The sequence below is a fragment of the Sceloporus occidentalis genome, unplaced genomic scaffold, assembly GCF_023333645.1.
Source record: "Sceloporus occidentalis isolate IW3139 unplaced genomic scaffold, rSceOcc1.0.p SCAF_7, whole genome shotgun sequence".
Taxonomy (NCBI): Eukaryota; Metazoa; Chordata; class Lepidosauria; order Squamata; family Phrynosomatidae; genus Sceloporus; species Sceloporus occidentalis.
In genome coordinates this window covers 42,996,309-43,009,852 of record NW_028316987.1, presented here as the reverse complement: position 1 = coordinate 43,009,852, position 13,544 = coordinate 42,996,309, and the positions used below count along the sequence as shown (strand labels likewise).

Below are 13,544 nucleotides of genomic sequence, written 5' to 3'. Positions count from 1 at the left end.
AAACTGGCAACCAGTGAGGCTGGAAAAAATGTTGGCCTCGTATTGGCAGATGCATGCTGACTCAATTCAGGTTTCTGGAGCTGTTTCAAAGCCTTTCATATAGAGCACATTACCTTACCTGATTGCTCATGTTCTAGTCACTTCCTAGTTAGGTTTCTTGAGTAAAAGGGTGCAGCTAATGCAGAGAGAAAGCTGATGGGAATGGTTACCGCTAGCTGAAATTCTAGAACTTTTAAGAGACAATCTTAGGCTGTGAAATAATGCGTTCAATATTGACAAGTGGCTTCATAATCCAGTTATGCTGAAGTGATTAAAAACAGGATAATACTCATTTAAAATGTAGCAGATTTGACGGTTTATATAACTGACATAATTGAGTCTTCCTAGGACTTCAAAAACTGAAAGACCTTGGGAACAAGCTACATTGCATAACTCCTGTTCAGGCAGTTACTTTTGGGAAAAACCAAACACGCCCTAAAACTATAATTGGTAATGGGGAAGCAGGCGGTGCATAATTCTGTAACACCTAGGAGTGAATTAGTCTTTTGTGTATTGGGTGCAAAAATCGGAGGAGAGATCTGAGTGTAGCTGGCTAATTACAAAGCTCCCATGAACAGAATCAGGAATACTTTGTTTTTGTTCATGGAAATTTTATAACCATGTTTAGCTATATGAAATTACAGGTGTATAATTTTGAAAGGTCTCATTTAAGGTGCTCTTGAGATGTTGATTGGGGTTCACATGCCACTTGGCACCTTCTACCCAGTTTTAGCCCTTTGTGTGGTCATACCTGGATGCCTGTCGATAAACATTTTTAAAATTACATATAGTTTATCAGTAATGTCACCTAATCACTGCAGAAGCATATGCTAGAAAGCTGTAATACAAACTTCAGTACTATAGTATTGTACTGTGAAAAGTACAGTTAGTTCTCCATACCCACGGACTCAAGCATCCACAGCTTAAAACTATTCGAAAATACAGTACATATTTCAAAAAGCGAAGCTTGATTTTGCCATTTTATTTGAGGGACGTTGTTTGTTATGCCATTGTATTTAATGGGACTTGAGCATCTACGGATTTTGGTACCCACGGGGGTTCCTGGAACCAAACCCCAGTGGGTACCAAAGGCCTACTGTACTGCTCTTTTTCCAGCTACCAAAGTAAACTATATGTTGCCTACTTAATGAATTGCCAATAGACAATGAAGCAAGCTCATCACAGAAACCTGGCAGGGCATGTTTCACTATCCTTTAATTCTATTCTCCCATTGTAAAAAGTGAATCCACCTAACCCACTTGGCAAGGTTTCCCCCTCTCTTTACTTCCTAGCGAGGATAGATGGCACTTGGGAGTTTGGCAATATCTGGAGGGCCGCAAGTCCAGCCAACATTCTTGTCTAGTTGCTATCAGTTTTTTCACCCCAGAGTACTGTTACGTGTTTCCAAGTTGACTCTGACTTATGACGACCCTTTCAAATTTTTCTTTGCAGGATTTATTCAGAAATGGTTTGCCATTCACTTAATGAAAGTCTGTGGCTGAGGGGGGATTTGAATCCTAGTACTATACTAGGAAGAGTCTTAGTCCAACACTAAAACCACACTGGTTTCTCATCCCAGATTATGCACCCTATTTTGGCAAGTTCTCCTGTCAACTCCCCACATTTACCTGCTGCTCTAAATATACTGCTTGGCTCCTTTCTCCAACTTCATTTCCAAAGACAGATGCTGCACTTGTATGTAAATGTGAAATGTTCTACAAATCATAATCCTGAGTGATTTCATTGGTGCTGCTCCAAATGTACATGCATTATCTCCCACTCCCCAGCCCTTCATTCCCGGAAATGAAAGGCAGGACAGCTCACTGACGCTTATTAGTCTTAGTGAATTTACTGCTATTTTTCCAGTGGTTTGTGGTATATCCTCAGAACAAATTAAAGGCATTAGAAAACAAGTTTGCATCATGTGTAAATAGGTTTTCTGGATTCAGGGAGTAGGACTTGAAGTCTAGATATAAGTTGGGGCAACATATGGACAGTGCATGCTTGATTTCAGCTAGCCATCATAGCCTTGTCCCACATACCTATCACAGCCTTGTCTTAGAAATTTGCATAAGAAAAGAAACATCAGAAGTGACAAAGTTTTATTAAGAAATACAAATATTAAAACCAAAAGAAATAAAATACATGTGTGGCCTTCACTGACTCAGCTGTGATAGCGTTCAATTTTCTTGAGGATTTCAGAAGCCAAGGAAGCAATTACTATATCAGCATGGAACCTTGCAAAGTGGGAGGAAACAGCAGTTAGCACAATACACTTAGAAGGATGAATTGAAGTTTTCATTTTAGATCCCATTTTAACCATTATTTAGAAATGAGGGATGTGTGTATGTTACATTTCCCCCATTCATCAGGGGAAAAATACTCTTTTTTTCACAGCTGCTTCTATTATCTGGAGGAACTACTACTCAAACCATTGCCTATTTGGAAAATGGTGTATTTTAATACCACAGGATTGGATCTTTGCTCTAACAAACCCATGTAGAACACCATACTATATAGTCTTCCTTCGCAATGTAGCCCTATCCAGCCATGACCAAATAGTTAGGGATGTACTCAAAAATATTTGGAAGGTGCTGTGTTGGAAAACACTAGTTTGCTTTATTCTCTCTTACCAAATGTCTTGTTTTAAAAAATTAAGTTATGAAGCACATTTTGCTGAATTTCACTCAAAAAATGGTTTCAAGTTGTACAGCAGTGCAACTACATGTCTATATAATTTCACTAGGCTGCTGAGGAATAGATAAGGCTAAAGAAATAGAGCATAAGTTTGCCATCTGCAGCAACATGCTAGATGTGTGGTTTAATTCAAACTCCAGTTGATTTTGAAAACTGCAGTGCCTTTGGAAAAACCATGCTTGATCACGTAATCTAGGAAACTGCAGGTGGCTATGTAACAGTGCAGTGAAAACCTACAAACTTCATTTCAAAGATAGTAAACAAAATAGCTGAGGGCATTGGGTTACAGTCAACCAGCATTTTGACAAAACAGGGAAGAGTTCTTTCCTCTGCAGCCTGCTTAATGTGCTCAACATTGACAGAGAGCAAGAAACTCAAGGAACAGATTCCCCTGCAGAAAATCACTTGCCAAAAAGTCTGGATTTCATCCATTGTCCTTAGTGAGCTTTTTTCAAAAAAAAGTTACATGTCACAGGGTCTTGACTCTTTTTATAGGCTCAGACACAGAGAACAAGAAGAATTCAAATTATATTTATGTACTTTAAAACGGGTTCCCAACCTTTTTGAGTCGCGAACCCTTTATTTCTATGGTGGAGCCCCTAAGAGGCCTACCTTATGTCTTACAAGTTAATGGTGTTTTGGAGTATAATAGAAATATATTCTTTAATTTCATTCCATTTTTATTTCTTTCATTTTCCTGATGTGGCTGCAGAGAACCTGGGAAGTGCAAGCAGAGCCCTAAGGGCTCCTTGGAGCACAAGTTGGGAACCGCTGCAAAATACTGAAAAGCAAGCTTTTTCAACAGATGTTGATAAAGATCAGATTGGGCAACAGGCTATTTTAACTGAGATCTCTAGAGTGCAGAAGACCACTGTATGTGTGTGTGGGGCGAGGGGGGGATTGTAGAATTTTTATACTCTTAAAAGATTTGATAAGGTATACCTAAATACAGTATGTGTAGTGTGTTCTCAGAATGAAAAGCAAGAAGCTTTTCTTTAGACGGGCTTAATTCATGACTATTATGGATAAAATAATGCTCATAGGAATTCTTGACTACTTTGCCACTTTAGGGATTAGGATTATTAAACATGAGGGAGCATAACAGTCTTTCATGAGGAGATGTAGCTGCATCTCCATCCAAAGACAGATCCAGCTTGTTCAGTGGGGAAGCATCACAGTGGGGAATGGTTGGACAGGAGCCTGCTTCCAGACGTAGGACATTACCGCACGGACCCTGTTCTAACTGCAATTGTTTCAGTTAAAGAAAAAGGAAACATACCAGTTTGGGATCTGCCATTATCACATCTCCACAATAGCATGGCTGTCACTGACAGTCCCTCACACTCTTTCCCACACTTCCCCTTAACTCGGCCTGCCTGTCCTATGCCCTACCCAGCATGTGTTTGAGGTTTCTATTTAATTTTAATTTTATTCTTAACGAAGTTCTGGAGTTCTACTAATACAATTTAAAGAAAATAGTTTATAAAGTTTATAGTTATAAAAGAAATAGTTTTTTATTTTTTAAAGGAAATCAGCCTGCTTGGGAATAGTATAGGGGAAAGGGTTAGAGAAAGAGACGCTTAACACCATGCAACTGCCAATATTGGAATTGCCACGGCAGCAATGTTTTGCACCTGAAAACTAATAGGACTACAGTGCGATTGGGAGCTTATTGACGAGTTTTCCCCATCAATGAAAAGGGATGCTAACAATGCCTGATAGTAAAGCAGCAATTATTGCTAAAGGTACTATTCTGTAGCTTTAGTAGTGATTTTAAAACCTTGTGTGATAAACACCATCATAGACTGGAGTGGGATAAGGTAATAAAGTACATGTGAAGAAGGTGATATGTGAAAGCCATGATGGCATTATCACTACTACAGAAACTTTTCCAACCCAGCCATTGGTATTGTGGTAGGAAGGCATAAAGGACTATGGAATAATGCCTTCAGCAATGCACTCTGGATGGAGTAAGAAAGAGAAGAGAAGAAGGAGAGAGATCCAAGCGATTGTGGAGAAAGCAACACAGGAGATACTAATAGAAAGTGTACATTTTTCAGCAATGTGAGCACACGCAGAGTGGGTATAAGGAAAATAGATCCCTCTCCTGTTATGCACAAGACCTTGAGTTAAAAGTCCATTATAACTGATAGGAAATTCTATTTTAAAAAGGTTGAAAGAAAAAAGATACATGAAGAAAATTATTAAGACTTAGCCAAGCATCATAGCAGGAAAAGCATTCCTCCAAACAGTCTATTTTGTTGCTATTTCTATCTGCAGCAGAAATAATTGTTTTTAAAGAACAATAGCCTGGTTTTTTGTTTTTAAAAATTAATATTGTGTTCATACTGAAACTGTCATAATTTTTTTTATCTCAGTCTTCATCTGGTTGAAACCAGTTGGTACTTATATCTAGATTCTTATTTTTCAGAAGAGAAGCTGGCTGAGAAAATGTGACAAGCCCAAAGACCTGCTATGGAATCCATGGCTGAGCTAAAATTTCAGCACATATTCAAAGCTGGATTAAAAAGAGAATACAGTCCGATCTGATTTTTCAGACACATGAGCCATTTCCATTTGCAAATCAAAGGGGGCGTTAAGAAAGAAAAAGCATACCACCAACTTAACTTGAACAGTAAGAAAAACTAGACTGATAATGACCTTATGGTAATTTCCTAATATGCTGGGAAGACGGACACATTTCTTCTAGAATATGCAGTATCTCACAGCTTAGTCTTATGGCAATGACTTCCATGTTATCAGACTTGACCTTGCAGAAGAGCACGCTTAGCTCCCCCAGCCAAATGCTCAGATTTGATTCCTGGCTCCAGGGAAGATGCAGCAGCTGCTATACCTCATGCTGCATTAACATCTCTTGCTACTCTGGTGAAAAAGCATGCTGATGGCTGGGTACTCCAGTACAAAGACTTGAACCAGTGATTCAGCAACCCCCACAGCTGGCAGTTTGTAGGTAATGGTGGTGGCCTCACCAGAAGGTGGTATGCTTTAGCTATGATGGCATAAGCCACTGCTTGCACTGCTGTAGGCAAAACTGATGTCATTGAATCAGAGTTGGAAGAGAGCACAAGGGCCATCCAGTCCAACCCCCTGCCATGCAGGAGCTCACAATCAAAGTACCCTCCACAAATGGCCATCCAGCCTCTATTTAAAGACTTCCAAAGGAGGAAACTCCACCATTCTCCAAGGGAGTGTGTTCCACTGTCGAACAGCTCTTACTGTCAGGACGTTCTTCCTAATGTTTAGGTGGAATCTGTCTTCCTGTAGTTCAAATCCATTGTTCTTTAGCAGCAGAAAACAAGATCGTTCCATCCTCAATATGACACAACTTCAAATATTCGAATAGGATTATTGTATCACCTCTTAACCTCTTCTCCAGGCTAAACATACCCAGCTCCCTAAGACATGGTTTATAGGCCCTTCACACTCCTCTGGACACCCTCCAGCTTGTCAACATCCTTTCTGAACTGTGGTGCCCAGCACTGGACACAGTATTCCAGGTGAGGCCAGACCAAAGGAGAATAGAGTGGCACTATTATTTCCCTTGACCTAGACCCTATACTTCTATTGATGCAGCCTAGAATCACATTGGCTTTTTTAGCTGCTGCACCACACTGTTGACTCATGTTCAACTTGTGGTCTACTAGGACTTCTAGATCCCTTTCACATGTGGTCTTGTTAAGCCAGGTGTCTCCCATCCTATATCTATGCATTTTATTTTTTCTACCTGAGTCATATTGTTAGTTTTGGCCCAGCTTTCTAATCTATTCATGTCTTTTTGAATTTTGATTCTCTCCTCTGAGTTATTAGCTACTACTAAAGGCATTGCAAATTTGATAAGCATGCCCTTTAATCTTTCATTCAAGTAAATGATAATACATAGGCTTTTGGGAAGGTTTATGAATGTCCCACAGCTTCAAAGGTTTGTGTGCTTTCAAGTAACATCCAGTTGGCGACTCCTTAAATGCAAACCTATCGTGGGGTTTTCTTGGCAAGATTTATTCAGAAGAGGTTTGCCATTGTCTTGCCCTGAGGCTGAGAGCATGTGATTTGCCCAAGGTCAGCCCGCAGGTTTCATGGTCAAGCAGGTTTTTCATGAAACACACACAGCACATCTTTAAATGCATATCCTACACCACCACCACTGTCTGGGAAGACAGAGACTATTTTCTGCCAACACGCAGGAACAATAGACTACTTTCTGGACATGAGGTGAGATGTTGGATAGGAAAGAAATGGAAAGTGGTGTGTGGGTGTGCGTGTATGTGTGTGCATACGTGCATAAAGAAAGCTCTGACCTGCCACACAGGGGATTGAAATGAGAGTAGGCAAGTCTGACAGAGAAGCTGCAAAGCTTGAATGAACAGAGTTTTGATGTAGGGCGAGGTGGATTGTCAATACAAGAAGCTTCTAGTGCATGAAATCAATACAGAGGGATTGGGGGGGGGGGGGGGCACAAAGTATGGAAATTCCAGAAAGCCAAAGGGAACTCACTTGGCAGTTTGGGCCAATCTTTCTAGTGTACGAACAAGAATTTCTCCATCGTTCTTCAGGCTTTGGGAGTGCTTCTCATTTGAAGTTATCTATAATGACAAAGAGAGTTATCAAAGGTTTAGAAAGACATTCTTTCTTGTCAGGTTTGGAGAAGAAACAACAGTTAATTAGAACTCCAATCTGATCACCTGTGCATTGGGATATTGCTTTGCTACAGTCTTAAAATACATGAATTTCTCATTTTGGATTTTCTGCTTCAGCTGCACTGTTGCCAGAAATGACATTTGGAGGGGCACTATGTCCCTCCACTCTCAACTCTAGGCTTCCCATATGCTTTTGAAAAGCATCTGGAATTGTTTCTGCAAATTAAATCCTTTGCAGAAGCTGAGTTTCAGAATATATATATATCTTATCCCATGGTACACAATATAGAGAGTTGTACCAGTTACAAGATGAACTGTCAGTATAAATGGTTTTACACAGGAAAGTTGGATCTGATGCACAAAAACTGCTTTGCTTATTGAATTGTTCATTTGTGTTCTTTATCTCAGTATTTATTTGATGGTTCAGAGGCCACCGGCTTTGACAACATGGATTTTATTTTAGTTCATCTTAACTGGCCAACAAAAATCCCAAAGGCGGATTCAGTTTTAAGATCCTGCATCAACAGACACAGCTATGATGATAGAATTCCATGATCATAGCTAGTTCTGCCACTGCTACTTGACAAAACCTACCTCTTAAGCCAACCAGTGCCCCATCGAAAGGGTATCTTAAGTGCTGCCAATGGGTGAACTGGGAAATGACAACTGCAGAGCCCTCCAGGTCATAGGCTATGTTGAGACAAGCAATGGGAGACCCCTTGGGGTCCTGCCACAGCTGCTTATATCTTAACGCACCTCACAACCAGGCAAGCACTGCAGATGTCATTTCTTAGCACCTGGATTTGCAGTGCTTCAGAAACCCTTCAGTTAGTATGCTGCCTGGCTTAAGAGATAAGCCACATTTATTCAAATGTAAATGTGAATCGAAAAGTTGGAGTCCAGCTTATGATCTCAGAAATATTGAACAGAAATCCAGCCATGGTTTCCCACCTCCCCTTTGATGATAGGATAAACAGCACCATACAAACATGCCCGGACAATTAATTCTTATGCTTCTTTGTAGAAACATTTTAAAAGCGCTCAAAATCACTGCTGTTATAGAAAATGTCTCACAAAATACTGGACTCGCACAATGCATTATCTGTCAGAAACACAGCAGCATGATTAGCTTCCCACACCATTAAAATAAACAAGTGATGCCCAGAAACCACTTCCTGGTGAACTGGAATTGGTGACTGCTGCCCTTGTAAATCCTAAGCATCCTGAGTCTGCATTACATGTTACAATGATGTGGTTTCATTATGGTCTTGAGAAATATAATCTTCTAACCAGAGATATCACCTAGTATCCTTCACTGCAATTAGTGCAATGATAAAAAAGCTGTGCATGGTAGAAAGAAGCTGTCTAAAACTGCAACAGTGAATTGGCCGAGCTAGGAATGCGATGTTAATACAAAGAAACCTTGAATTCTATGGGTCTCTGGGGATAGATCCTATCTGGACATAGGTATCCTTTCAAGCAATGTCTCAGCGTACATCTATGAGTTTATGATACACAAATTCTCTCTTTACAGTACATTTTGATGTGTACAAATGACACGTTCACTACAGTTCCCCTATACAGGAACATAGGAAGCTGTCTTATACTAAGTCAGACCACTGAACCATCAAACTTTTGTTATCAAATCTTATTGGCAACAGCTCTCCAGAGCTCATCAGGTAGGATTTTTCCTAGTCCTACCTTAAGATCCTTGATATTCAATGATCAGGCCCAACTTGGCTCACCTACTGTTATCAGGTGTGACTGGGGCTGTTCAGAGTGCCCTATGGATACAAACAACTGATTTTTCAGATGAAACTTAGATGAATGTGTGTCCTGGCAAGTGTCTTATTCAAATATATTTCCTCACATTCCACACACTTTTTAAACAACATTTCATCAGGTCATCTGAAAAGGAAGTCTATTCTGCTTACACCAATTTACTGTAATGAGTTATAAGCGCATGCTGAATTCTTTACAATCACAGTAGCTGTTCACTTAATTAAAACATTGTAATTAAATCTCAGTGTAGTGTCCATTCAGTGCAATTTAGTAAGAACTGGAAAATGACTTTTCTTTATGAAGCTAATAAAACGTATTACAGCTTTCCTCTGTTTAATACAATTAAACAAGAATGAGTCACACGGAACATCACTGGCATGTAAATATCCCAGTCAGTTGTTCAAATACAGCAGAAATGTGCAGAGGGAACTTTTAGTAAGAACACTTAATGCATTTAGTAAGAACTGCTCCCCCTACTCAATAAATCCATGAACAGTATTTTATTACTGTTCTAATAATTTGTGTGGAGTTAGAAAGTCTATTTATCTGCCAATTTTTGTCTGATTTGATTCTTAGAACAAGATTATTAATAAACATTAGCATATATTCCAGGTTAAAAGGGAAGATCAGGGTCTTTGCTTCACTTCTATGGTTTCTATTTCCACACTACTGAATTAGGCTTCCCACTCCATGCAATTAGTCATAACTTGCAGTTTTCAATTTACAAGGACCTTCAAAATCAATTAACCTGAAGAGTGGATTATTTTTATCCTTGTGAAGGGGATGATTTTGTCTTGCCTCACTGCAACTTCAATTATGTTGCAAGTTTGGTTTCTGGTTAGGAAAACTGCACTCTTTGTAAGCTACAACAGGAGACTGAAGGCAAAGCAGGAGATTTTGATGACGGTGGTGTGATGGCTAAGAACTTACAGTTTTACTTGGCATCCATGCATTTGCTTTCCAATTTTACCTGCACTTAGAGCAATCAATAACAATGTCATTTGAAATGAGATGAGATGCACAGATAGCATCTATATTCAAAACTGAAGTCAGATGCTTGCATTGTTTTATGCATTCCTTTGATTCCTTTCATTAATTTATATGTCTTAGGTAAAGGAATGTAGGAAGTCATGTATATAGTACAAATGAGGGTAGTATTGGGGCTTCCATGTGCTTGTTTTTGTGACATTTGTGGGAAACTCAATTAAAATATTGGTTACAAAAAGAGATTACTTTCATAAATTTGTCCATAATTATGGAAGACCTGAAAATGTGAATTGGTCCTTCCTTGACAACTGATGACACTTCTTCGGTTTCCAAATTTCAAAATTATTCCAAAAAAAATTCCATACATCTCCTGTGTTGTACAATTCCACTTATAACCTATTTTACTCAGCACATCAACCTGAGTATAATCTCCACTCAAATCTCCTTCCCACTCAAATTTGCATTGGCGGCAAACTTGCAACGATGTTCTTCATTGTGTCTGTGCAACTTTATTCATTGTGCAACCTTCTAAGGCAAAGCATTTTAGACAGTAACACGTGCATGTTTGTGGAGTGCTGCCCTGTGCTTCCCACTTGGTATTTTATTCTGATCAGGGACATTAGTGCTTAGCAGGAATCAAATGCTTGCCAACATATTTTATAATAGAATCCTCAGTGCTCATGGGGACATCACATCCATGTAAAAGAATATGGAACCCAGTGCCTTATAGTGCAAGCGTTACCCCCTAAAGCAAGGGAACAACTATTCTCTTACAAAAGCTTTTTCATTTCCCACTGTGCATACACTCAGCAATAAGGGGCCACATACACTCAAAAGAGTAAGGAAAGTCAACAGAATGAAATTAATGCCATCTTTGTTACTTCTGTAAATGAAACAAATGCCAGTTTAAGATAAGGTTCAGCCCTCTTTACCTCTGTTTCAAAAGTCGGAGCCCAGCTCTGGAATAAACAAAGTAATCATAGAGAAGTGCCTCTCAAGAGTAGAACCGAAGTGCCAATACTATCACAAGCTGCCCCTCGCATACATTTAGCTATCAGCTCCAGAGTGGCTGTTTAATATCAGCAGGGATGCTTAAAGGGTTGGACCACCAGAGAAAGTCCAAGGCCCACATCCTGAAGGCCTTCCAAATTCAGCCACCTCATCTTAAAAAACAAACGTTCAGACAAAGAACCTGCCCTCCGCCCAGCACAAATTTTCTCCCATCTTTTCCCTTTTGTTTCTATCACCCCAAGACTCCACTCCCCAGGATCATGAGATAGCTTTTTTCCTCCCTTCCCTTGTCTTTAACACCGAGAAATGACCAGGCGCCCTGGAGTCATGCCTAAAACCTTCATTTACCCGAGGCAGTTGGGGGAAATCAAGATGCGGCTCCAACTTCCTCTGCAGTATGCTTGACTTAGGTTGGGAGAACAACAGGGAGAGAGCATGGGATGGCGGCGGCTTAGGGAATGGAAAAAGAATGACTACTCATTAAAGGAGGGGAAGAACGCAGAGATCAAGCCTGAAATTTCCCTCAAGGCAAAGATGACTAAACTGAGGCTGTCATACTTTGGCTACATCATGAGAAGGCATGAATCATTAGAAAAGACAATAATGTTAGTAAAGGTAGAGGAAAGTAGAAAGAGAGGAAGACCACACACTAGATGGATGGACTCAATTAAGGAGGTAATAGGTATGAATCTGCAAGAACTTAGAAGAATAGTGGAGAATAGGGAGTCTTGGAGATGTCTCAGCCACAGGATCGCCATGAGTCAAGATTGACTTGAGTTTGGTTAACAACAACAACAACAACAAAGCAGAGAGAGCACATGGACATCCCAAATAAGAGAGCACATATGTGGAAGAAAGAAATGATGGTGAAGGATGGAAAAACGTGAAACCACCAGGGCAAGGAGAAACTGAATATGAGATCAGTCTCCCTGGAGTGTATGGATTACCCTGGGTGCATCAGGATCAGGTCCGTCAATAGTGTCACCACTTAATACCAGAGCTCAGTCTCAGAGCTTACAGCTTATACGCAGGCTTGAACCCCAAGTGCAAAGGTCAACCCCATCTTTTAGAAAAACTGCACATAACATTTTGAACAGAGAGGCAAAAATACAAATGCAGCTTGTGTGTGGCAAGAGCAAAGCAAGTTAAGCAAGTTCAGCTGATATTGTCAACTGCTGACTTGTACAAACAGGCCTGGGTAATGATGATTTGCCATTTAAACTCAAACTGAGTATGATAAAAGCTGGAGCATTCCAGGTGTTCTTTGGCACGCATCATTATAGACCTGTATACTCAGACAGATTATAAAGATTTGTAACCTTTCAGATCTCGACAAATACACGTTAGAACAAGCAGATATCCTCAGCAAGGAAAAAAGAGTAAAAGACAGAAGAGGAGAGCTTACATTTCAAACACCTGAACTTATTTTTCCTTTTTTCTTTACAAGATGACATCTCTTTTTAAGAGTTCAAAGTCATTTACACTTAAAACTTGGCAAGGCATACCTGCTTGAAAGCAACACTTTCAATATGTATGTGATGGCTCTTTGGCCTCGCAATTCTCCATGTTGAATGTATACAATACTAAAAAATAAAGAAAACCAGTGAAAGTGATATATCAGTGGATTCCAGTGTGTATGTGTACGCCTAATTTCTACCTTTCATTACGAAATATACATAAGTAAAAGGTATATGTGTGTACATGTGTGTGCAAACACGCAAGAGTCAGTGTGGTATAGTGGGTAATGTGAAAACTAGGCTTGGCAGTATCTGGGTGAATGCATGGCAGGGGGTTGGAGGTGGGCAGTTTTAACTTTTTGGAAGCTCCTGTTCCTTCATCAGCTAGCTTTACCAGCATAATGGCTATGGATCAATTAGTTAAATCTAGGCCTGGTACAAATGGGTGTTCTGTGGCATGCCGGCGGCAATTTTAGGGTTTGGGAGGGTGCAATAACCACATACTCCAGAACCCTTATACGTATGGGCGGCGTCATCTTGGCGCATAGCCATCCATATGGCACGCATGTCCATGACGTGTCTTGTGCGACGCTTCCAAACAGCACGGCGCACAGGACACGTCACTGCGGCGATCCAGGGCACTAATGGTGCCTTGGCAGCATCATGGGAAGGAGCTCCATTTTGCAGTTCATTTTTGCAGTGGGTTGTTGCTGCGGCTGTGCGGTTGCCGCGACAACAATCCGGAGAAGAAAGAGATGGACCCTGGCCGCCCCTTTCTTCTAATCTGTACTGGGCCCTTATCTGGATGCCCAGTAACCTTACAAAATAACAATTTGTTACAAAAAAATTACAAGACTGAACTAGCCTGAAGACCATACTTTAGCAGTTAAAGCCCAGTACTGGAAAAGACAAAACA

General features: G+C 40.2%; 1 protein-coding gene across 5 annotated transcripts in view; it reads right to left on the bottom strand.

Annotated features, from left to right (window-relative positions):
• Positions 1-2,134: 2,134 nt before the first annotated feature.
• ULK4 (unc-51 like kinase 4) overlaps positions 2,135-13,544 on the bottom strand; it is a 206,120-nt gene continuing 194,710 nt past the window's right edge. For all 5 annotated transcript variants that reach the window (XM_089532754.1, XM_089532752.1, XM_089532756.1 and 2 more), the window contains 2 exons: positions 7,249-7,337; positions 2,135-2,276 (listed from right to left, as the gene is read on the bottom strand). In XM_089532754.1, coding sequence (XP_089388880.1) covers positions 2,204-2,276; positions 7,249-7,337 — 162 coding nt within the window. In that variant the 3' untranslated portion in view covers positions 2,135-2,203. The remainder of the gene's footprint in view (positions 2,277-7,248; positions 7,338-13,544) is intronic.